Source organism: Myotis nattereri (assembly GCF_964212035.1).
Source record: "Myotis nattereri genome assembly, chromosome: X".
Classification (NCBI taxonomy): Eukaryota; Metazoa; Chordata; class Mammalia; order Chiroptera; family Vespertilionidae; genus Myotis; species Myotis nattereri.
The window spans coordinates 4,363,207-4,387,034 of NC_138078.1; the positions used below are offsets into that span (position 1 = coordinate 4,363,207).

At 47.6% G+C, this 23,828-nt stretch overlaps 1 protein-coding gene across 2 annotated transcripts in view; it reads right to left on the bottom strand.

Moving 5' to 3' along the window:
• Nucleotides 1-14,512, bottom strand: part of ARHGAP6 (Rho GTPase activating protein 6) — a gene marked incomplete at its 5' end in the record, with an annotated part of 507,844 nt that extends 493,332 nt beyond the window's left edge. For both annotated transcript variants that reach the window (XM_081080924.1, XM_081080923.1), the window contains one exon: nucleotides 13,934-14,512. In XM_081080924.1, coding sequence (XP_080937050.1) covers nucleotides 13,934-14,512 — 579 coding nt within the window. The remainder of the gene's footprint in view (nucleotides 1-13,933) is intronic.
• Between the last annotated feature and the right edge of the window lie 9,316 nt (nucleotides 14,513-23,828).

Genomic DNA, 23,828 nt, shown 5'->3' on the forward strand with positions numbered 1-23,828 from the left:
CTACTTTTTGGAAACTCCTCTGAGATGTTTATTCATAACATGCCTAACAGTCACAACTTGGTTAAGCCAAAGAATAATAATCCCAGTAAAATCAACTATGATACTTACCAAAAGAGCCTGAGCCACGGATTTGCTTAAACCTCAGCATATCCAGAAATCCCACTCCTAGGTATAGGCCTAAGAGAATTGGAAACAGGTGCCCACACAAAGACTTGTACGAGAACATTCCAAGCAGTTCCTGAATTCCTAGTGTTCCTATACTCATAGCAGCCAAAAAGTGGAAACAGCTTCAATATCTATCAAGTGATGAATGGATAAACAAGATAAGGTTATCCATGCAATGGAACATTATTCAGCAACAAAAGGCAATAAAATACCGATACATGCTACAACATGGATGAACCTTGAAGAAATTGTGCTAAGTGAAAAAAAGCCATCTAGCGGTTCTCAACCTGTGGGTCGCGACCCCTTTGGCGGCCGAACGACCCTTTCACAGGGGTCGCCTGAGACCATCCTGCATATCAGATATTTACATGACGATTCATAACAGTAGCAACATCGCAGTTATGAAGTAGCAACGAAAATAATTTTATGGTTGGGTCACAACATGAGGAACTGTATTTAAAGGGCCAGAAGGTTGAGAACCACTGGACAAAATACTACGTATTGCATAATTGCACTTATATGAATTGTCCAAAATAGGCACATCCAAGAAGACAGAAAGAGTAGGCAGATCAGTGATAGGGGCTGGGGGCAAGGAGGAATGAGGAGTGACTACTTCATGGATAACAGGATTTCTTCTTGGGGTGGTTAAAATGTTCTAAAACTTATGGTTGCACAACTCTGTACCTATTCTAGAAAACATTGAATTCTACCCTTTAAATGGGTGAATTGCATGATGTGTAAATTAAATCTCAATAAAGCTTTTTAAAAACAATTAAAGGAAACAATTTCAATTAATGACTATCATTGAAATCTAATTAATGAATGGGTTCTCCTCTAGCACTTGCCGACTTTTGTTTTTGTTTTGTTTTAAATATCTTTTTATTGATTTCAGAGAGGAAGAGAGAGAGAGAGAGCAACATCAATGATGAGAGAGAATCATTGATCAGCTGCCCCCTGCACATCCCCCACTGGGGATAGAACCTGCATCCCGGGCATGTGCCCTGACCTGGAATCCAACCATGACCTCCTGGTGCATAGGTGACACTCAACCAACCACTGAGCCACACAGGCCGGGCCCTACTTTTGTTTTTGTGAAGAGCACTTTTGAGATTTTCCAGAAAGTACTGGGGAAGAAGAGAGGTTTTCCTAGCCATTGTCCCCTCCAGGGATCCACCATCTAGCCGTCCAGCCAACAACAGGCAAACAGAACTGCACAGGCCAGAGTGCCTTCTCCTGCGTGAGCCCAGGCGCCCAGATCCACGAGCTCGCACCACAATGTCTCCTACATGCTTCCTTCTGGGCAGGCAGCTATTGTGCAAAGCAAGTACAAAATCTGTGAAAGTTTGTTTAAAAAGCAGAAGTTCCCATCCAAAAACAGTGTGTTTCGCATTTTACCCACAAAAATATATCTCTTTTAAAAAAATTCGACACAAGTTCACCCTCCAGAGGGCTACGATTTACAATTCTTGGTGCTTGGAAAGAAATGCTAGCACCTTCCTCACAGACAGCAGTAACCACGTCCCCTTCTGTGCTCCCAGCGCCCTTCGTTAATTTTTTACTACTGTTTAACTTATACAGGTAATACCTGTTTCTTCCAGAAGAACTGAAAATACAAAAATGCGAAAGGAGAATTTAAATTCATCCAGAGATATTATAACCATATTGTCATGTGTTTCCTTCTCATTATCTTTTTTATGCCACTTCAAAATTCCAAGTGTCTCTCTCTCTCTCTCTCTCTCTCTCTCTCTCTCTCTCTCTCTCTCACACACACACACACACACACACACACACACACACACACCTGAAGACTGACCAGGCATTGGCCCCCTGCCACGCGGCAGAAATTCCCATTAGCACAGCGGTTCTCAACCTGTGGGTCGCGACCCCTTTGGCGGTCAAACGACCCTTTCACAGGGGTCACCTAAGACCATCCTGCAGATCAGATATTTACATGATGATTCCTAACAGGAGCAACATGACAGTGATGAAGTAGCAACGAAAATGATTTTATGTTGGGTCACAACATGAGGAGCTGTATTTAAAGGGCCAGCAGGTTGAGAACCACTGCATTAGCAGGTGGCATCTATGCCCTCATCCTTGGCATCTGGACTGGCCTGGGACTTGGCCACTAGGAGAAAGCAGAAACAGTCCTGCGCCGTTTCCACTTACAGCTCTGCACGCACATGAGCACAGGCCGGAGCCGCCTGAGGTGCTGGCTGAAGCTGAGCCACGATATTAGTCAAGGAAACAAAACTGTTGGAAAAACCCATTGCTTCCTTTTGACTAAAATTATTGTTGACAAACATGACTATCTGCATATCCGATTCAATCTACACATTTCCACCATGAAAGCACATTACAAACATCTGTTTTAGTACCAACATCGCCAACATTGTGTTTCCATTTGAAAAGAAACCTTGTTAACAGACATCTTCTAAGAGATGTTTTTTTAATGTTAAATGTTGTTGTTGTTTTTTTCCTTTTTATCGAACTTATTGGGGTGACACTGGTTAACAAAATTATACAGGTTTCAGGTGCACAAAAATAAAACATATTTAACTAATGAATTTCACAGAAAATAATGACCTCATTTTTTACTAACCAAGAGAAATGTTTTCTGTTAAAATCAAGCTCAAAGGTAACCAGATCAGCATACTCAAAGAACGCATTACAAGCCCGGCATAATTAGCTTCTTTTTGCAAAGAAACTCTCAGATCCATACTTTGTGCTCTAGAGATATTAACGCTGGTGCTGAGGATGCTGGCCGGTGGTATTTTTCCAGCGGTATTTATTATAAAACAATGTTGGCAAGTGAAAGAAAACAGCACACACTGCTAATATTTTGGTAGAATTATGTGTTTATTCGAGTCTGTTAACAAGAGAGAAGTGAGCATCGAATGAGCGCAGAGGAATGCTGCTGATGTAAATGAATATTTACTCAAAGTGCTGCCCTTCCTCCCCACTCTGATAGCGGATGACAAAGAGCGTTTTGAACTTGGATTTCTCCCAGCCTCACACCCCAACAGATGTGGCACCCAAAGAAATGCTTGCTCCCCTACCGGGTTTGGCTCACTGGACAGAGCGTCGGCCTGAGGACTGAAGGGTCCCAGGTTCAATTCCGGTCAAGGGGCACGCGCCCGGGTTGTGGGCTGGATCCTCAGTGGGGGGCGTGCAGGAGGCAGCCGCTCAATGATTCTCTCTCATCATTGATGTTTCTCTCTCTCTTTCCCTCTCCCTTCCTCTTTGAAATCAATAAAATATATATATATATATATTTTAAAAACTGCATTCCTTCTGCAGGTTCCAGGGGAGAAATCATTTCCTTGTGTTTTCCACCTTCTAGAGGCCACCCCATTCCGTAGCGGATGGCTCCTGCCCCCATTTCAGTCATCAGTGTAGCGTCTTCAAAATCTCAATCTCTCTCTCTCTCTCTCTCTCTCTCTCTCTCTCTCTCTCTCTCTCCTCACATCTCCTTCTCTAACTCTGACCCTCTTGCCTCCCTCTTATAAGGACTCTTGTGATGGCATTGGCTCACCCAGACATTCCATGATAATCGCCCCATTTTGAGATTCTCAGTTTCATGACATTTGCAACGTCCCTTCTGCCCAGTCAGGCAGCATGTGCATGGGTTCTGGGGCTCAGGACGCGGACACCTTTTGGAGTCCATTGCTCTGTCTACCAGCGTCCCCTTGCCAACTTGCCAGCGCCTTCTGAGCACGCCCCATGGTTTCTTTATCTGAAAGGATGGCTTTCATAAAAGGGGAAGCACCTTGTGGGGTCCTGCGGGATTGTTCCACATACATCCCCAGTGTCAAGGGCATAGCCGGCACTCAGCAAAGAGGCCATGACCGCCCGGCGGAGTGGCCAGTTTGGTTTCGCTGGACCAGACTTCCTGGGGGAAAGGGAGGAGGTCGACTAGGATGATACGGTCAAGGGCTTTGGACTAATGGGCTAAGCCCATGGTCAGCAAACTGTGGCTCGCGAGCCACATGCGGCTCTTTGGCCCCTTGAGTGTGGCTCTTCCTAAGCCTTAGGAGTCCCCTAATTAAGTGAATCACAATGTACCTACCTGTATAGTTTAAGTTTTAAAAATGTGGCTCTCCAAAGAAATTTCAATCGTTGTCCTGTTGCTATTTGGCTCTGTTGGCTAATGAGTTTGCCCGCCACTGGTTAGATTTCATTCTGTACACCCTGAGCCCCAGCAAAGGTTTTCACTCGGGGAGTAAACATGATGACAATGATGTGTTCGGAGTACAAGGCCAATAAGCCAGATGGAGAGAGAGAAACCCAAGGCGGGGTGACCAAGTAGGAGGCCACAGCAAATGAGGACCCAAATGAGGCCGTGGCGATGAGAAGGAACAGCTGGAGAGATGTAAAAACTTGGATACAGCCCTAGCCGTTGTGGCTCAGTGGATAGAGCGCCGGCCTGCAGACTGAAGGGTCCCTGGTTCAATTCGGGCCAAGGGCACAGGCCCGGGTTGCAGGCTCGATCCCCAGTGGGGGGCGTGCACGAGGCAGCCGACCCACGATTCTCTCTCATCGTTGATGTTTCTAGCTCTCGCTCCCTCTCCCTTCCTCTCTGAAATCAATAAAAGAAAATAAACAAGAACTTGGATACATTCTACTTCAAATCCTTCCTAGAACAGAGCGCATGAGAAGTAAGCACAACAGGATTTGCGAACTTACTGGAGAAGATCAGAGGGCAAGGGGGGGTGGGGCTGAAGGCATCTCCAGCCATCTCTCGTAAAACTAAGAAGTGGGAACATGGTGACTCCAAGCAGAAAGGACATACAGAAAATGAAAGGTGCGCAGAGGGAGGGAGTGCCGCTCTGTTCCGCTCCAAACATGTAGAATCTGAGGAGCCCAGGGGGTCTAGAGAGCAGGTGTCTTGCAGAAAATCAGAAATAGATGTCAAGAGGTCATGGGCAAGCCTGGCCGGTGTGGCTCAGTTGGTTGGAGCATTGCCCCATAGGAACACACTGTCAAGGGTTCAATTCCCGGTCAGGGCACATACCCAGGTTGTGGGTTCAATCCCCAGTCGGGGTGCACACAGGAAGCAATTGGAGGCAACCAATCAATGTCTCTCTCTCTCTCTCTCTCTCTCTCTCTCTCTCTCTCTCTCTCTCTCTGTCTCCCTCTCCCTCACTCTCTCTCCCGCTCTCTCTCAAAAAAAATCAATTTAAAAAAAGAGTTCATGTGCAAGATCACAGCTAGACACAGAGTTAGGAGTGCCCTGGAGAGGGGTGATGGCTGAAATCACAAAAGTGAATGAGGTTGTCAAGGGAGAACCATTTAAAGAAAATGTAGAGCCCTAGCCGGTATGGGTCAGTGGATAGAGCGTCGGCCTGCGGACTGAAGAGTTCCAGGTTTGATTCTGGTCAAGGGCACGTGCCCGGGTTGTGGGCTCGATCCCCAATGTGGGGGGTACAGGAGGCAGCTGATCCATGATTCTCTCTCATCATTGATGTTTCTATCTCCCTCTCCCTCTCCCTTCCTCTCTGAAATCAATACAAATATATTTTTTAAAAAAGAAAACGTAGACCCATGGGGATGGCTGGGCCAAAACAAGCACAGAGACAGGAAAGCAGGAGACAGTAGATGTGAGAAGCGAGCAGTAGGAGAGGACTGAGACCCCTCTGCGTGGTGGGGAAAGGAGGGGGAGGGCAGACCCGTGCCGGCAGGTCTGCCCAAAAGCCCACCAAAGGGGGTCTAAGAGGAGTGTGAGGATGTGGGCCCCTTCAAGGGAATTGTTTCAGGAAGTAATGGGAAGGGAGAAGAGATGGCCAAAGCTGAAGGTGCTCCTGCTCACTCGTTTTTCCAGAAGTTTGGCGGTTTGTATTGCGAGTCAAGAGAGATTTCAGGATGGTTCTCCCTGCGGCATGTTGTCTGAGATTGGGTTTAACCTTTTTGGTCCCTCTCTTTTTTAAAAAAATATATTTTATTGATTTTTTACAGAGAGGAAGGGAGAGGGATAGAGAGTTAGAAACCTCGATGAGAGAGAAGCATCGATCAGCTGCCTCCTGCACACCCCCTACTGGGGATGTGCCCGCAACCAAAGTACATGCCCTTGACCGGAATCGAACCTGGGACCCTTCAGTCCCCAGGCTGATGCTCTATCCAGTGAGCCAAACCAGCCAGGGCTGGTCCCTCTCTTTAACTGTAAAATAAGGAGGCAGCAGCTGGGTGCTACCCAAGGTCCTTTCTTTTTTTCTTTTTCATCTTCATCTGAGGATATTTTTCCATTGATTTTTAGGGAGAGTGGGAGAGAGAGGGGGAGACCTTGGCACTATTGACATCTCGAATAGGATAATAATTGGCTGTGGGCTCTGTCCTCTGCACTGTAGGATGATGAGCATTGTCCCTGGCCCCTCCCCACCCACCAGATGTCAGTAGCATCCCCCAGCCCAGCTCTGTCAATCAAAAATGGCCACAGGATAACTGGAGAGCATTATGCTAAGTGAAATAAGCCAGTCAGTGAAAGATAAATACCACATGATCTCACTCATTTGTGGAATATAAAGACCATTATAAATTGATGAACAAAATAGATACAGAGGCAGAGCAGCATTGAACAGACTGTCAAACTACAGAGGGAAGGCCGGGGAAAGTTAGGGGGCAGGGGGGGAAGAGATCAACCGAAGGACTTGTATGCATGCAGATAAGCATAACCAATGGACATAAGACACTGGGGGGGGGGGGTGAGGGCATGTGCCGGAGGGTAGGGGAGGCCGGGGGAAGGTCAATGGGGGGGGGGGGAAAGGTGACATATGTACTACTATTTGTAATACTTCAAACAATAAAATAAAGTTTAAAAAATAAATAAATAAAAAACTGCGGTACAGCTACACGATGGAATACTACGTTGCTGTAAAAAGGAAGGAACTCCTACCATTTGCAACAGCATGGATGGAGCTGGAGAGCATTATGCTAAGTGAAATAAGTCAGTCAGAGAAAGATAAATATCACATGATCTCACTCATTTGTGGATTATAGAGAACAACATAAACTGATGAACAAAAACAGATCCAGAGACAGAGAAGCATCGATCAGACCGTCAAACCACAGAGGGGAAGACAGGGGAGGGTGGGGGTAAGGGGGAGAGATCAACCAAAGGACTTGTATGCAAGCCTATAGGCCTAACCAATGGACACAGACAACAGGGGGGTGAGGGCATGAGAGGGGGTGTGGGGGGACAATGACACATATGTAATACCTTAATCAATAAACAATATATATAAAATGGCCCCAGGATGCCAACTTGCCCCCAGTTGAGAACCACTGGTCTATAGAGACCAATCTATTAGAAGGAGTTCAACGGCACAAGAAAACAATTTGCTCAAGTGGGAAGGCGAGAAACGTTTCTATGCCAACTGTCATTTGTTTATAGGATCCTTGGCATGTTTTTCTCATGCCCACTTCCTCTGAGTATCTACACTCTACTAATACACCCTCCCCCCACCGCCCCAGACACCAGAGGAATCTCTTTGAACCACATATCTGATCATGTAACCCCCCGCATGCTTAAGAAATCAATTTCCCCCATTCTCCACAGCCGGGTTTCTCAGCCTGGGCACTCCTGACCTTGAGGGCCAGATGACTGCTGTGGGGGCTGTCTTATACATTGCAGAGTGCTTAGCAGCATCGCTGGTCTCTCCCTCTTGCCACTAGATGCCAGTAGAACCTCCCCTGTAGTTGGTAGAATAATTTCTCGCCACACCCTAATCTCTGGAACCTGTGACTGTGTTCAATTGCACGACAAAGAAAATGTAAGGTTGCAGATGGAATTAAAGGTTGCTAATCAACTGGCCTTAAAATGATGAGATTATCTTGGATTATTTGGGTGAGCCCCATGTTACCAGAAGAGTCCTTAAGAGAGCCCGAAGGATAAATGACTATGGAAGAAAGTCAAAGCGATTCAACATGGCTGGCTTTAAAGGTGAAGAGAGTGGGCCACTGGCAAAGCAAAAGATACGGGTCCTCGAGCCTTGAGAAGGAACACAGCCCTGCCCATACCTTGACATCAGCCCAGAGAGCCACTTCAGACTTCCAGAAGCCTAGGATAATAAATGTGGGTTGCATAGGATGATAAATGTGGGTCGCTCTAAGCCACTGAGTTTGGGGTAATTGGCTACCGCGGCAACAGAAAAGTAATACATCACCATCCCCAGCTGTGACAACCAGGACTGTCTTCAGCCAGTTCTAAATGTGCCCCGGGGACAAAGCTGCTCCAGTTTGAGAGCCACTGCTCTGCGAATGGACAGCCCACATTCCCGAGGCGTGCACAGAGGGCTCTTCGCAATGAATGCTACCCAACCTGTTGTACAAGCATCCAACAGAGCAAGAGACAGCCCACGCTCCAGGCACGCCGACCTCCTGACTTCCAAAACACTTCACGTTTCACTTATTTGCAGATTTGATGCCAAGAGGTGCTTTGAATGGTAGGCAGTGTGCTCTGGCCTCCTGCCTTCCTTAGGTATTATCTTCCAAAGACATGTCCAATTTCGGGTTTCGTTCGCTTATTCCATAAAAATCCATGTGGTTGCTAATATAATAAACCGCAGATGTCCTAACCTCCCCCTCCAAACAAATCATTGCTCCTAAGCCCCCCTAAGTCCTCTTCGTTGGAAACTCTAGCATCACCAACCCCTCTGTGGGTTTCTATGTCTACTGCTTTCTCTTCATCAAGGAATCAGTTCCCTTCTTCATATAGATGGCAGTCATCCTTGAGATCAAGTTCAAGTGTTCTCTACACAAGGAAAGCTTTCCAAAGACTCCCCACAGCACAGTGAACCATGACACCACCAGCCCCTGTCCCCGTCCCTCACTGTGTTGTGATACTTCTGCATTATACTTATTGGTTGATTCATCCGTTCTCCTCAGCAGACTCTAAGCCAGTGGTTCTCAACCTTCTGGCCCTTTAAATACAGTTCCTCATGTGGTGACCCACCCATAAAATGATTTTCGTTGCTACTTCCTCACTGTCATGTGGCTACTGTTAGGAATCGTCATGTAAATATCTGATAGGCAGGATGGTCTTCGGCGACCCCTGTGAAAGGGTCCTTCGACCGCCAAAGGGGTCGCGACCCACAGGTTGAGAACCGCTGCTCTAAGCTCTTTAAGACGTGACACCATATTTCAGCCTCTCTGTACTCCTGGCAGCCACAGCAATGTTTGTGGTAAATTGGCATGAATGAAGAAGAGAAGTCATGGACAGAGAAAAATCAAGTTAATTATGGGTTATCAAAGCTGGGAAACTCCAGACCAGCTACGAGCATAATCCCAGCTCTGGTCCATGAGAATCAGAAGAACCCCAGAGTTGGAATGAGACCTTGTCTGTGGTCAGAATCAGGGACAAAGCTTGGCTGCTAAGAACACAAGTTGAGCCCGGCCTGCATGCTCAGTGGTTGAGCATCAACCTATAAACCAGGAGGTCATGGTTCGATTCGCAGTGTGGGGCATGCAGGAGGCAGCTAATGGATGATTCTCTCTCATCGTGGATGTTTTATCTCTCTCTCCCTCTCCCTGCCTCTCTGAAATCAATAAAAATATATATTTTTTAAAAAGATCACAAGTTGAGAAGCATGTGCCAATGGTATCGCCATGCACCATTGAGCCTTTTGCCTTCTCCCTTTATCTACTCAATAGATATTCTACCCAGCATGTCCATGAATCAGATTTAGTTACAGCAATCCTGAACTACAAAGTGAGGAAATATAAATAGAGTCATAGATGATTTTGACTAACATCTCCAGGTTTATGGCCATAATACAGCCATTTGTGAGCTCTGAGTGAGCATAAGTCATAGAGTGGCGGGCAGTTATGAGAGTCTCGGGAGCAGGAGCCGCTGTGAGAACATTAAGTTTAAAACCAGAGAATCTGCCGCAAGAAGATTCTGTGCGCACACACACACACACACACATTTTTTCCATTTCCATTTTTATATGTTATATTTTATAACTAAATAGAAATGGGTGGGATCCATCTCTGGCCAAACCTGAATGAAGGTAAATTCTCAGGTTTGCCTATGGATTCCATGGAAGAGAAACAAAAGTTGAACAAACCTTAAGACAGTGGTTCTCAACCTTCCTCGTGCCGCGACCCTTTCATACAGTTCCTCATGTTGTGGTGACCCCCAATTTCATGGTTACACATTGAACATAATGAAAGCATAGTGATTCATCACCAAAACAATATGTGATTATATGTGTTTTCCGATGGTCTTAGGGGACCCCTGTGAAAGGGTCATTCAACCTCCAAAGGGGTCTCGACCCACAGGTTGAGAACCGCTGACTTCAGAGGTCCATGGAGTGGAGTCCGCATAGATTTGGGATTTGATGAAGGCCCCAGGGAAGCTCTATGGCCCAACCGTGGGCAAACTACGGCCCACGGGCCGGATCTGGCCCGTTTGAAATGAATAAAACTAAAAAAAAAAAAAGACCGTACCCTTTTATGTAATGATGTTCACTTTGAATTTATATTAGTTCACACAAACACTCCATCCATGCTTTTGTTCCGGCCCTCCGGTCCAGTTTAAGAACCCATTGTGGCCCTCGAGTCAAAAAGTTTGCCCACCCCTGCTATGGCCGCTGGAAGCACTTCTGTGGGTTGAAAGCACTCACTTGCTATCTGGGCAGCATGGGGTGTGCATTCAACTCCCTGGTGCAGCGATTCTCAACTGGGGGCAATTCTGACACCTAGGGTAGTGTCTCTAGACATCTTTCATTGTCACCCTGGTGGGGAGGGGTGCTAATGGGTAGAGGCCCAGGATGCCGGTAAACATCCTACTATGCACAGGACAGCCCCAGCACAAAGAATCATTCGGCCACAAGTGTCACTAGGGCAGAGGCTATGAAACCTTAAGCCAGAACAACCAGGAAAAGCACAAGAATCTGCAGGAACCAAATCTGCCCACCAGGGCCCATCAGTAACCTTGCACGGGGCCCATTTGCTGGACTTTTGACATCATTAGTCAAGATTCCCTTTTAGACAAAGGCCCCATCTGGCTTGCCAGTGAGAAGGACCAGCAGTGCTCAATGAGATGAATTGCCTTCGGGTTTTTTTGTGGGGTGTGTGTGTGTGTGTGTGTGTGTGTGTGAGAGAGAGAGAGAGAGAGAGAGAGAGAGAGAGAGAGAGAGAGAAGGCTCCAGGGCGTTCAACCTCTGAAAGGTAATCCAGGCCATTAAATTCCAGACCCAGGGGTTATGTTAGGATATCTGGGCCTCTACTAACCAAAACCAGCCTCGGGTCTTCACGCCAGGATTCTATCCAATCACTCCATGTCTGCCTCAAGAGCAAAGGGATCACACACACACACACACACACACACACACACACACACACACATATTTTATGAGAAAATTTTGTTCTTTGGCTAGATGGCTTTGTATTTAGTTTGTTTCTTTCATTTCTAAACACTGCTTTTTATATGTTATATTTTATAACGAAACTTGAAAATACAAGATATCAAAGCTTAAGGATATTTCATCCTTTTTTCCTTCTTTTTATTGTTGACACTATTACAGATGTCTCCATTTACATGTACTTCGTTTGAACCATTGCAAAGAGGTGACAGTCACAGGACATGAGCTTGCAGACTGCCCAAACACTGCATAGAACAGCAAGTCACCAGTATTGCCACAGTTCAGCTACTTGTCCATTGACCGTGAGGTTTAATGGCCAAGAAGATCATTTTGAACAAGTCGTGACCACCTACGATAGAATGCCTTTTGGTCATAAGAGTAACAAACAGCTTCTATATGTGATATTCTAAGTATGTATGGTTGCTAAGGAAAACCATCTTAATGATGCAATTAGGTTTAAGCATGAATGTCGGGGGCTACCTAATCCAAGAACTTGGCTTGCTTTTGCACTTCTCTCTCTTTCTCTCACCTCCAACAGATTAATCTGATAGTGTGTGCTTCTGATATAGAGTGGGAACCCAGCCCCTTCTAGAGACCAAGATAAATTCAATATTTATTTCTTCTTATTTTTTTTAATCCTCACCCAAGGATATTTTCCCATTGATTTTTGGAGAGAGGGAAAGGCAGAGAGAAACATCGAGGAGACTCCACAAGGGCCCAGGCCGGGAGGAGCCCGCAACCCAGGTACATGCCCTTGACCGGAATTGAATCTGGGACCCTTCAGTCCGCAGGCTGACTCTCTATCTACTGAGCCAAACCGGCTAGGGCAGAAATTCAGCATTTAGATTTTTGACATTTAGATCTTTCTAAAGCTAAGTTCCCTTGTTTGGAGACCATCTCTGCTCTCTGACTTGACTTTTCTTTCTACAGCCTATCATCCTGAAGAACAATCAGCAATGTTTATTAGTTTTTCTAATCCATACTCCCCACCCGACAGCAGCAGTTACTTTGACAAAGTAACTATTAGTGGGTGATGCTATATTTCTGACGCATACTGCTGATTTTTCTAAGGCAATCTATTAAAAGCCAACATCTCATCGCTATCTCATGTTAACAGAGCGAGGTATGCTCTTGGATGCTATTCTCTGTTTTTCTTGGTTCCGTTTCCTTTATTTAGTCTAAATCTCCAGCAATCTCATGGTATTGCATTTCATTTCTGTAATTCTAACTGTCCTTTAACATATTTCATTACCACTGATGGAATCTCCCTTCCTTTATGGAAACAGATCCAAGGCAAATCTATAGAGTTTGTGGACTGAGATAGGAGTTGTTCCTTTTAAAAACTACTATTTATCTTGTAAAAGCACGCTGCTTTCCAAGGACCCATCGACCAGTTTCCCAGCGGCTCTGCTCTCCGTTAACCAGAGAGCACACACTGTGAGGGTACCAAGCAGCTGCCTCTCCGCTCCTTATTTATTAATGACTCCTGATCCCCACATACTTCATTAATGAAATAAGTGAAATAAGGAAAACTCCTAGTGGTCCTTAGTGGAATCTGTGCATGTTTCCATGATTTTTCTCAGCCTTAACCAGAGATTTATATTTTTTTTCATTGATTTCAGAAAGGAAGGGAGAGGGAGAGAGAGAGATAGAAACATCAATGATGAGAGAGAATCATGGATTAGCTGCCTCCTGCATGCCCCCTACAGGGGATCGAACCCACAACCCGGGCATGTGCCCTTGACGAGAATCAAGCCTGGGACCCTTCAGTCCACAGGCCCACACTCTATCCACTGAGCAAACCGGCTGGGGCTAACCAAAGATTCCCCGCCCCCCCAAACCAACATTCCATACCATTTCCTAAACTAGTACCCCACACCATAGCGTTCTGAAATTAGACCTGTAGGGAGAAGAAAATATCAAAACTACTCGTAGAGAATTCTAGTAGTTACTCCACCCTGTCATTCCAACACAGAACTACAGACGGATACTATCAACACCCTCCACAGCCACGCTCCTGCGCGCTCTGTAGAACCGGATGGCAGGTACTTTCACCTCACCCTTGCGAACCGCTTAGCCATCGATCCTCTGAGCTCCTAAACACATCAACTTGGGGTGAAGGGACCAGACGCCCCTATGCCATGGCCCGCGACACGACAGGAGGGCAGAACCCCGCGCCTTCCTCCAGCTCCAACGCTGCTCCCAGCGGAGCCAAGAAGCCCAAACCAGACCCACACGTGTGGCCAAGAGGGACGGTCCATTTCCAGGGACCGGTCACCAGCCCAAGAGGAGCAGCCACACCAGGGGAGCCCCTCCGTGGGCCCCTGGCCCTGCAAATGCCATGAAGTGAATTCAAGACGTGCCAGGTGTCCATCGTGGGCCATGCGGGCCCCGACGCCAGACCCTACCTCGGACTTCCACACGACGTACGGGTGGCCGTGGCTGTGGGGTGGGGACTGCAGCCTCCTCTGCTGGAGCCACCTCTTGGGAGAAGCGAAGATGCTGCTGGAGCCCCCGCCGCCCGAGGAGCAGAGGATGGCGCTCCGGCCGCCGCCCGGCCCGGCCAGGACCGACGGCAGGTCCCAGGTCATGCTTTTCTTGAGGCCGCCGCGGCCCAGGGGCAGCTCATAGTCAAAGTGGAAGCTGCCCGAGGGCGACTTCTCCTGCGGGGTGCTCGGCGTGGAGAGGGAGGCGCACAGGGGTCGAGGCGATGGGAGCCGGTGGGCCCGGGCGTGGGGGCCCCGCGGAGAGGACGCCGAGCGACCCCCGAGGCCCTCGGCCAGGGGCAGCGGGGAGCAGAGCCGGGCCCCCGGGGCCCCCGCCGAGCCGCCCTCCGCGCCCCCGTCGCCCCCGGAGCCGCCGATCAGGGCCGGGTCCAGGCTGCGGGTCTGGCGCAGCCTCCTCTTGGAGAAGCCCGGGGCCGAGGGGGAGCCCGAGGCGGGCGAGGAGCAGGAGAAGACGCTGTGGAGCAGGCTTTGCGCGGACATTGCGGCGGGGCTCGGCCCCGGGCCACCCTCGGCCCGCTCTCTCGGGGTGCTGGCGAGTTGGGGCGCGGGAGGAAGGGGGGCGCGGGCGATGCTGCCTGGCTCGGAGGACGGTGGAGGCCGGTGCCAGGCTCCCGTGCCCGCGGCGCGCTACCAGTGCCCCGGCGGGGGCCAGAGCAGATCCATCGCCAGCCTTCTAGGAAAAGGATCGGGGTCCACGGCGGCACCGCAAGCCTAGAACCTCGCCCCAGAGCCGAAGCTGCGAGGGGAGGGCGGGGGAGGAAGAGGAGGAGGAAGGTCAGGCGCCCGCTGGTTCCCAGCTGCAGCCGGCCAGCGCCACTCCGCCTGCCCGGCCGAGGAAGGAGACTGCTGGCTCCTGCTCCCTGGCTCGGGGCAGCCTCGAAGTCTCCAGCAGGTTCCTCCTCGCCCCCCGAAGACAGTCGTCGGGGGCCGGGGGACGCGGCGTCCGGGGCGTGCGCCCAGGGCGCGTCGGGGCTCCCGGGGCAGCGAGAGCGGCTTCCCCCCCGGGATGGAGCCGGGCGCCCGGGCTGCGCCGCGGGGCACGATCGCCGGTTCCCGGAGCCCCCGAAGCGGCGGGGCTGGCTTCCCCTTGGCCGCTGTGCCCACTCCTCCAAGGGGTTAGGCGCAAGGATGGCTCCACGCTCCGGGGTCCGCGGGGGGCCAGTCTCGCCACCAAGCGGGGACTCAGAGCCCGCTGCGCCGGGGGCCTTCGGAGGACGGAGTGGCTGCGATGGGAAGGAATTCCTGGCCGCGATCGGGGGGCTCAGGAGAGGACGCTAAGGGCGGGGATCCGTGTTCTGCTCTGAGGGGCTCTGGATAGTCGCAGCGCAGCGCAGCCCGGAGCCCGGGGCCCGGCGTGGAGAGGTCCCCGCACGCCCGCCCGCAAGCTCGGGCCGGGGACAGCGGGATCGGGGCAGCCGGCACCGGCGGGGCGGGAGGGGAGCCAGGTCCGGCGCTGAGGCGGAGCCAGGAGCCGGGACAACCGAACCTGGAGGCGTTGTCTGCGTGCCCGACCTGGGAGCCGCCCCGACAGACCCCGGGTCTCCCCAGGAGAAAGCCGCGAGGACGGAAGTGCGGACCTTCTCCCCAGCCTCCCCTCCCCCAGGGCCAGGGGGAGGCCGGCTCCACTCACGTTTCTGGAAAGGAAAGGAAGTGTCAGATTGCACCCCACCCACTGGTGTCAGATGGGCAACCCAGGACGGGGCGCGCTCAAGTTGAAGTTAAAGGTCCTGCCTTCCCGGTCCCCGATCCCGGCTGGTTTTATTTTTTTAAAAAAAGGATAGAGATTCGACTCGAATGGGCTGGAGATGGGACCTACTGGGTGCTGGGGGCGGGTCCTCGCAGGAGAAGGGTTCCCCGGGAGGTGGCGGGTGTGGCCGCGCCGGGCGCAGCGGCCGCCTATAGGCTGCGGACACGGGCGCTCCGGGCGCCGCACGCCGCAGCCACATTCCTCCTCCGGGGCTGGAAAATGCTGGCGATGTCGGTGTTCCTGCTTGGAGAGGTGTTCCTGCTTGGAGACCAGCCCGGGAGCCCTTCTCCCGCCACTGGCTCAGCCCTGGAGTCTACAGCGAGCACAGCCTCTCTGCGGGCCGGATGGCCTCACATTGAGGTCTTGCAACACCTCTTCCAACCTTCCCATCAGGGGGAGCAGAGAGGATGCTGGAAAGGTGTTCGTGCGTCCCTCTACCCCTTCAGGGGGGAAGAGAATGTTAGACAAATGTAAAGGCGACTCTCCTTCGCCATTTCTTTGACTAAAGGGGGAAAAAACGTGCAATGAGCTTATAAATACAGGTATTTGACACAAACATTCGTTTTGGCGTGTGGATGTCAGAATTGTCCAACTCTGGGTTTGGGAAGACTTCTTTGATTCCCTATGACATTTTCAGGGGGGAAAGCTACTTTCTTTGTCGTTTTCAAAAGTGTGTTTTGAGCCAGCCGGTGTGGCTCAGTGGTTGAGCGTCGACCTGTGAACCGGGAGGTCAGGGTTAGATTCCCCGTCAGGGCACAGGCCCAGATTGTGGACTTGATCCCCAGTGTGGGGCGCGCAGGAGGCAGCTGATGGGTGATTCTCTCTCATCATTGATGTTTCTCTCCCTCTCCCTTACTCTCTGAAATATATATAATATATATATATATATATTATATAGATAGATAGATAGATAGATAGATAGATAGGTAGATAGTGTGTGTGTGTGTGTTCGACGTTTTTAGGTATTCTATCTAGAAGCCATGAAAATCTAATTAACAGAAGAATTTGATGCCTCCATAAAGGGCTTCTTTCCCACCCCAGGATCTCTGATGTCCATTTTTTGGTAAATGCCGTGGCACAGGCTGTACCCAGGGAGTCCCTCCCAGTAATTTTATGAGCTATCTGCTGCCTGAAGACTGGATGAGGTACAAATTTTCCCTCACGCCACTCCCCATCTCTTCTCCTCCCGGAACTTCAGTATTTTCAGTGGCGGGCGATGACGTGTGCTGTGGAGAGGCACAGCACTGAAAATCGCTCACTTCCTTGCCTGACTACACAGGCTACATTACCCTTGGGCGATGGTTGGTGTTGGCTTCCTTCCCTCCTCAGACAGGTCACATTAGAGCTCAAAGAGAGTGGGTCTTGCCTGGCCATTTCTGAGTTAGCACTACCTTGTCGCTTGTCCCCAGTAATGGGAACACTTCATGCCTCCACCCTTTGGAGACCATTGCATAGAACTGGTTATGCCTCGTTGGCTTTTGGCATTTGGGGTAGATGGTTAACAAAGTCACACTTCAGAGAATCGCTTGTAACTCAAGGTGGTTGAGCAAATGTAGTTTAGGATGCATATACGTTCTGTTTCTCTCAGCCCAGATGATGACCACGGGGTTGAAAAGGCAGCCCAGCCACAATTAGGTAGGGTTAGGAATGCCCTCCAGGAACGAATTCACATTCTTGGTCATGGGTGTTGGAGAGCCAATGAGCAGAAGGACGCTTCTATTGGCGCTTGGTGCTGGGGGCAGACACATCCAGCTCATTCATCATCTTCTTTCCAAGGGGTCCTGACCCTCCATTAGCCTGGGGCTTGCCTCACGGTTGGAGACAATGAAGAAATTGTTTTAAATATTCATAAAATTAAGCTCAGGCTCCTTCTTTAAAACCCAGGGTAAGTATATGTGCTTTTAAAACACGAGGGTGGCGGGGGAGGTAATGACCCTTCTGGAAAAAATTTTGTTGTAAGAAAATTATTTGGATTTTTAAATGCTATTTTAAAAAACTATTTTGATTTCCATCCTGATTGCCGTTAGGTTTATTTTGCAGTCATTGTGGTTTATGTTATAGTCATTGTTAGTTATGGCATCCTAGTTTACTCCTGTTTGTTATATAATCCCCTTGCGTGTATAGACCTATTCATATGAGCCTTTCTGATTGTCATTTTATGTCAGACTTGATTAAGGAAGATCTGAGTTTCATTTACCAATTTCAAAAATGGCTGGTGTTGTTAAACTGACCCCCGGAATTTTTTTCACGATGCATCCGCCTGCTTAAAAACCAATATAACTGGTGGCATCGAAATAGTACACGATTTGGAATATATGTACTTTAGAAACCAGGTCTTTACGACTTTGCTCCTTTCTCAGGACATTAGCTACTGAAAACTATTGTCCATATTTGTTTATTTTTTCCTCAGAGCTGAAGTTAACCAAAGCCTTAGGATACCTTCTTTTACAGGACAGAACAATCTGTTCACTGTTCATCCCCTATTATAATTATCCTAGAAATTCACCATAAAAAAATATCTGTTCCATCTGTTCATGGCACAAGAATATTCTAATGAAAGTTCTAGAGTCCTTGGTCTGACATCAAGGTATCCTCTTGTCAAGGATCCTAGAAAACTCATCAGTTTTCTTTGTTCCCTTGAGACCCTGGTCTACAAACACATACATCTTGCTACCAAAGAATAGAGTCTCCTAAACCCAACTTTCCTTTTCTTAACTTTATCCCCTGAAATGTTTCTGATCTCCAGCCAAAATTCCTCTTTCCCCATGGTGTTAAGACCCTTGAGCTATTTGTAGATTTTTATCATGCCCCTTGGGTCTGACTTTGTGGTTTGGCTACGCTATAAAGTTCATATTTTGCTTTCAAACCATCATTGTAGATGATTTCTTCTGGATTCCCTCCAGTTGCTTATTTCTTTTCAGTCCTGAGGTCCAATATTTCAGGTTAGGGCCTCCTCTTTTGCCCTTGTTGGTTATATAATCCCATGGCTTATATAGTCCCAAATCGCGGCGAACTTCCTGATTGACTGCCATATAATATTTCAGACCTCTATCTGATTGGCTCCCAGCTCTTAGTCCGCATCGCTGATTTTTGTTTCACCCCGCCTGTGTCTCTCAAACTGGTTCTGATCCCTCTGATACCATTTCTACATCTTAGTGGTATGTGGGCTAAACAGTTCACAGCATCTCACTCTCCCATAGAAGAAATCAAGGGTTCTGCCTCCGAGTTCCTGAAACAGGAAAAGAGGAGCATGATTTTAATCTGCGCTATGTGGAATATATGAGAAACGTGTGGAAAGCTTTTACAGGACTTACAAATGCTAATTATATTAAATAGCCTAAACTACATCTTGATTGTAAGCAAGGAGTTTTTTGCAGCTGAACTAAGAATGTTTCTCTAGATTTCTATTCTGTGATCTCCCTGAATAAATATAATTGCCAAGGGTCTTGAGCTGCAATGGACAGATGTCAATGGAGGTAAATCTACAGCTGCATATGGGTAAGATTAGGAAAACCTCACTTTTTTAAAAACATATTTTTATTGATTTCAGAGAGGAAGGGAAAAGGAGAGAGAGAAACATCAATGATGAGAGAGAATCATGGACCGGCTGCCTCCTGCATGCTCCCTACCAGGGACTGAGACCCCAACTTGGTCATGTGCCCTTGACTGGAATCGAACCCAGGACCCTTCAGTCCGCAGGCCAATGCTCTATCCACTGAGCCAAACAAGCTAGGGCAAAACCTCACTTTCTTAAACACCAGCCCAGCATTGAGGAAAAGTGATCATTTTCTAAAGGCGGAAGTGTTGTCATAATAATTCTCCGGAAGGTGAATATAACGAATTGCAAGACATAAGGGTATTTGAGAGCTTGAGTCCGAACTGGCACTATTATGTGAGAAGACAAAGATGTAAGTTTCACTCTTGACCTCATAGAACAATTTGATATTATAATATCAAGAGAGATATTCAGGGGAAAAACTTTATGTCAACACTAATGGGAAAAGGTGCTGGATCTGTCTATACCAGCCGTGGGCAAACTACGGCCCGCGGCCCGTTTGAAATGAATAAAACTAAAAACAAAAAAAAAGACGGTACCCTTTTATGTAATGATGTTTACTTTGAATTTATATTAGTTCACACAAACACTCCATCCATGCTTTTGTTCCGGCCTCCGGTCCAGTTTAAGAACCCATTGTGGCCCTCGAGTCAAAAAGTTTGCCCACCCCTGGTCTATACTGTTTACTAATTGAATTTAGTGTTTTACTCAAGATCATCTCAGACAGCTTAGTCCGGACTCTGTAATCATAACAACATAAAAACAACTTACACCTGTTGGAACTTACTGTGTAACAGGCCCTGGGCTGAAATCACATGTGCACCAGTCCAGTGGTCGGCAAGCTGCGGCCCCTTGAGTGTGGCTCTTCCACCAAATACCACGTGTGGGCGCGCACGTCCAGTGCGATTGAAACTTCGTGGCCACACTCAAGGGGCCAAAGAGCCGCATGTGGCTTGCGAGCCGCAGTGTGCCGACCACTGCACTATCCAAATCAGCAGTCACACACCCAAAGCTCAAATACTTAACCCCCAATTTTATAGATGAAGAAAACCAAGACCTAGACGAGCCCCACAGGTCACCCCCTGGCTAAACCAGTGGCAGAAACAGTATTCAGATCTATGGGATCTAACCTTGACCTCTAAGTCTTCAGGACTAGAATTGCAGATTAAGAAGCTATTTGAGCTGAAACCGGTTTGGCTCAGTGGATAGAGCGTCGGCCTGCGGACTGAAAAGACCCGGGTTCGATTCCGGTCAAGGGCATGTGCCTGGGTTGCGGGCACATCCCCAGTAGGAGATGTGCAGGAGGCTGCTGATCGATGTTTCTCTCTCATCGATGTTTCTAACTCTGTATCCCTCTCCCTTCCTCTCTGTAAAAAATCAATAAAATATATTTAAAAAAAAAAAAAGCTATTTGATTTGGAAGCGCTTTGGGACCCTTTCTGAGAGCATTTCAATTTGTTGATTTCTTATCCAGCTATAGGATGACTAACAGACCTACTGTCTCCAGCATGCTTAGCACAGAATTACTATAATCTTTACAAAATCTATGATTTTTATGCTACTTCATGAATCCAGATATACTGAAGGAACACCCCTGATACAAGTTTGCCGACCACGGCCTAGGACAGTGATGGCGAACCTGTGGCACGCGTGTCAGAGGTGACACACAAACTCATTTTTTTGGTTGAGTTTTCTTGGTTAAATGGCATTTAAATATATAAAATAAATATCAAAAATATAAGTCTTTGTTTTACTATGGTTGCAAAGATCAAAACATTTCTATACATGACACGTCACCAGAGTTAAGTTAGGGTTTTTCCAAATGCTGACACGCGGAGCTCAAAAGGTTCGCCATCACTGACCTGCTCAAACCTTTCTAATTTGTTAATGAATTGTTTGCTTAAAGTTATTTGAAAAGGGCCCATGGTCAACCTGGTGAATAGTCATTCACCCCAAGTGAATAACCACTCTCCCCAAGTGTTAGTGAGGTGTTGTCAATACCAACTAAATACAGTGGGGCCATGACTTACGAGTGTCCAGACTAACGAGTTTTTCGAGATACGAGCCGTCTCTCAGCCGATTTTTTGCTTTGAGTTGCGAGCTAAAATTCAGGTTATGAGCCAACTTCAGATACCCCACCGCTAGTTGGCGCAGCGAACATCACAGTGAACGCCACATCAGCCCAGCATCATGTGTCTCACTCGTTCACTTTTTGATTTGACATACGAGTCATTTGAGTTACAAGCTCTGTCACAGAATGAATTAAACTCGTAAGTCAAGGCCCCACTGTAATAGCAACATGGGCTTTCAAAGCAGGGCTCTTTCTTGAGTGAAAGGAAACACAATCTGGGGGGTTTCTATATTCAGAAGTTGTTTGCCTTTTATTACATTTATATGTCAGTTTATAAAACAGGCCAGTTTTTTGGTTCAATAGCTTGGATCAATTTCACACTGTCCAAAATTAGAACCATGAACATGCTCCTAAAAACAGGCACCCAGTTGAGGTTTTCATATTCATCTAGTTAAGATCAAGACCTGCAAAAATTTCTTCTGACATTATATTCAGAAACCTAGAGGACTAATTTCAGCATCCCTAACCAATCATGATCTTTAGAAAAATCAAAATCAATGTGGAGAAAAAATGTCCTGTTTCTGTGTCAGCATCTGCACTGAACACAAAAAGCCACTTGCAACACTGCCTCTTCTCTCATTTTCTGTGCGAATATGAGCAATGCAGTCTGTTTTCTAGTGTTTCGTTCTGACCTGCTAAAAGCAGCTTGCATGGGCACATTGTTCTACTCTCTCACTTACATGTTTATTTCTTGAGCTAGTGGGAGTACAGTGTTTTAAATATCAACCCCTCTGTTTCAGGTTCCCACTAATGAGGCAGATGAAAAGCAAGGTTGAATAAAAATCGTAAGCCAGGCCTGGCCGCCGTGGCTCCGTGGTTGAGCATCCACTGACCTAGGAACCAAGAGGTCACAGTTCGATTCCCTGTCAGGGCACAGGCCCGGGTTGCAGGCTCCATCCCCAGTAGAGGGCATGCAGGAGGCAGCCGATCAACGATTCTCTCTCATCATGGAGATTTTTATCTCTCTCTCCCTCTCCTTTCCCCTCTGAAATCAATAAAAATATATATTTTTAAAATTTTTTAAGCCAAGTCGCAGTATGGATGTGCTTAGCAAAGTCCCAGGAGCCACTTGTGAAAGAAACAATTGCTGTCTACCTGCAGCCAGTATTTGAAAGAATATTCCAACAGCAAATCCTAAATGCATGACTATCATCATTTTTGGTTTTGGCTTTGAAACTCGAGAGCCTTTTAATAATAATACAAGTTGTCTAACAACTACATTTAGTCTCAGTTTATCAACATTTCTGAATATGCGCTTTGTGCTAACGGCATTCCTTCTTTCTTACTTTCATTTTCTTCTTCGCGGGTGAAGGTGAGCTTGGAGTCTCAAAGTAAGTTCATTTCATCTGAACCTGGCCTACAGTGCAGCTGTACTTAGGTACTGAAAGTATTTTTAATATCTTCCCATAGCATATGTTTTAGAAGTACTTTGGAGGATGAATTACGTAATAATGTAAATATTTTTTGTTGTTAGTTCTTACCTGAGGATATTTTTCCATTGATTTTTAGGGAGAATGGAAGAGAGGGAAAGACAGAGAGAAACATTGATGTGAGAGAGACACATCAATTGGTTGCCTCCTGCACGGGGAGGAGCCTGCAACCGAGGTACGTGCCCTGGACCAGAATCAAACCTGGAACCCTTTGGTCCGCAGACCGAAGTGCTACCCACTGAGCAAAACTGGCTAGGGCTGTAAATAATTTTTAATATTCTGTGTAATGACTCTAAGATTTTCATAACCTAAACATTCTTTCAACACTATTTTTTTTATTTTTTTAAAATATATTTTATTGATTTTTTACAGAGAGGAAGGGAGAGAGATAGAGAGTTAGAAACATCGATGAGAGAGAAACATCGATCAGCCGCCTCCTGCACATCTCCCACTGGGGATGTGCCCGCAGCCCAGGTACATGCCCTTGACCGGAATCGAACCTGGGACCCCTCAGTCCACAGGCCGACGCTCTATCCACTGAGCCAAACCGGTTTCGGCTCTTTCAACACTTTTAATTTTTCAAAGTGCTAAGTAATGTGGATTTTTTTCCTCTAAAATTTTCATTTCCCCCCCAGAATCGGCACTCCTCTATGTTGAATGGAAACAGGAGAACCTATTTGCCCAGCATGTGCTTCTAGTGACAAGATAGGGCGGGGGGTGGAAAGGAAAGGGGAAATGGAAAACTGGCGCTGTGCCTTGGGGCCTATGTTTTTCCTCATCTACTTTATTGAGAAATAATCTACATGCAATAAACTGCGCCAGTGAGTTCTGACAGCGCTGCTTCCCTCTGAAAGCACCGCGGCACTGAAATCCGTAGCACTCCCAGCGCCTCCTGGGGCGGCTCTCACTAATGCTGCCTGAACACTGACGAC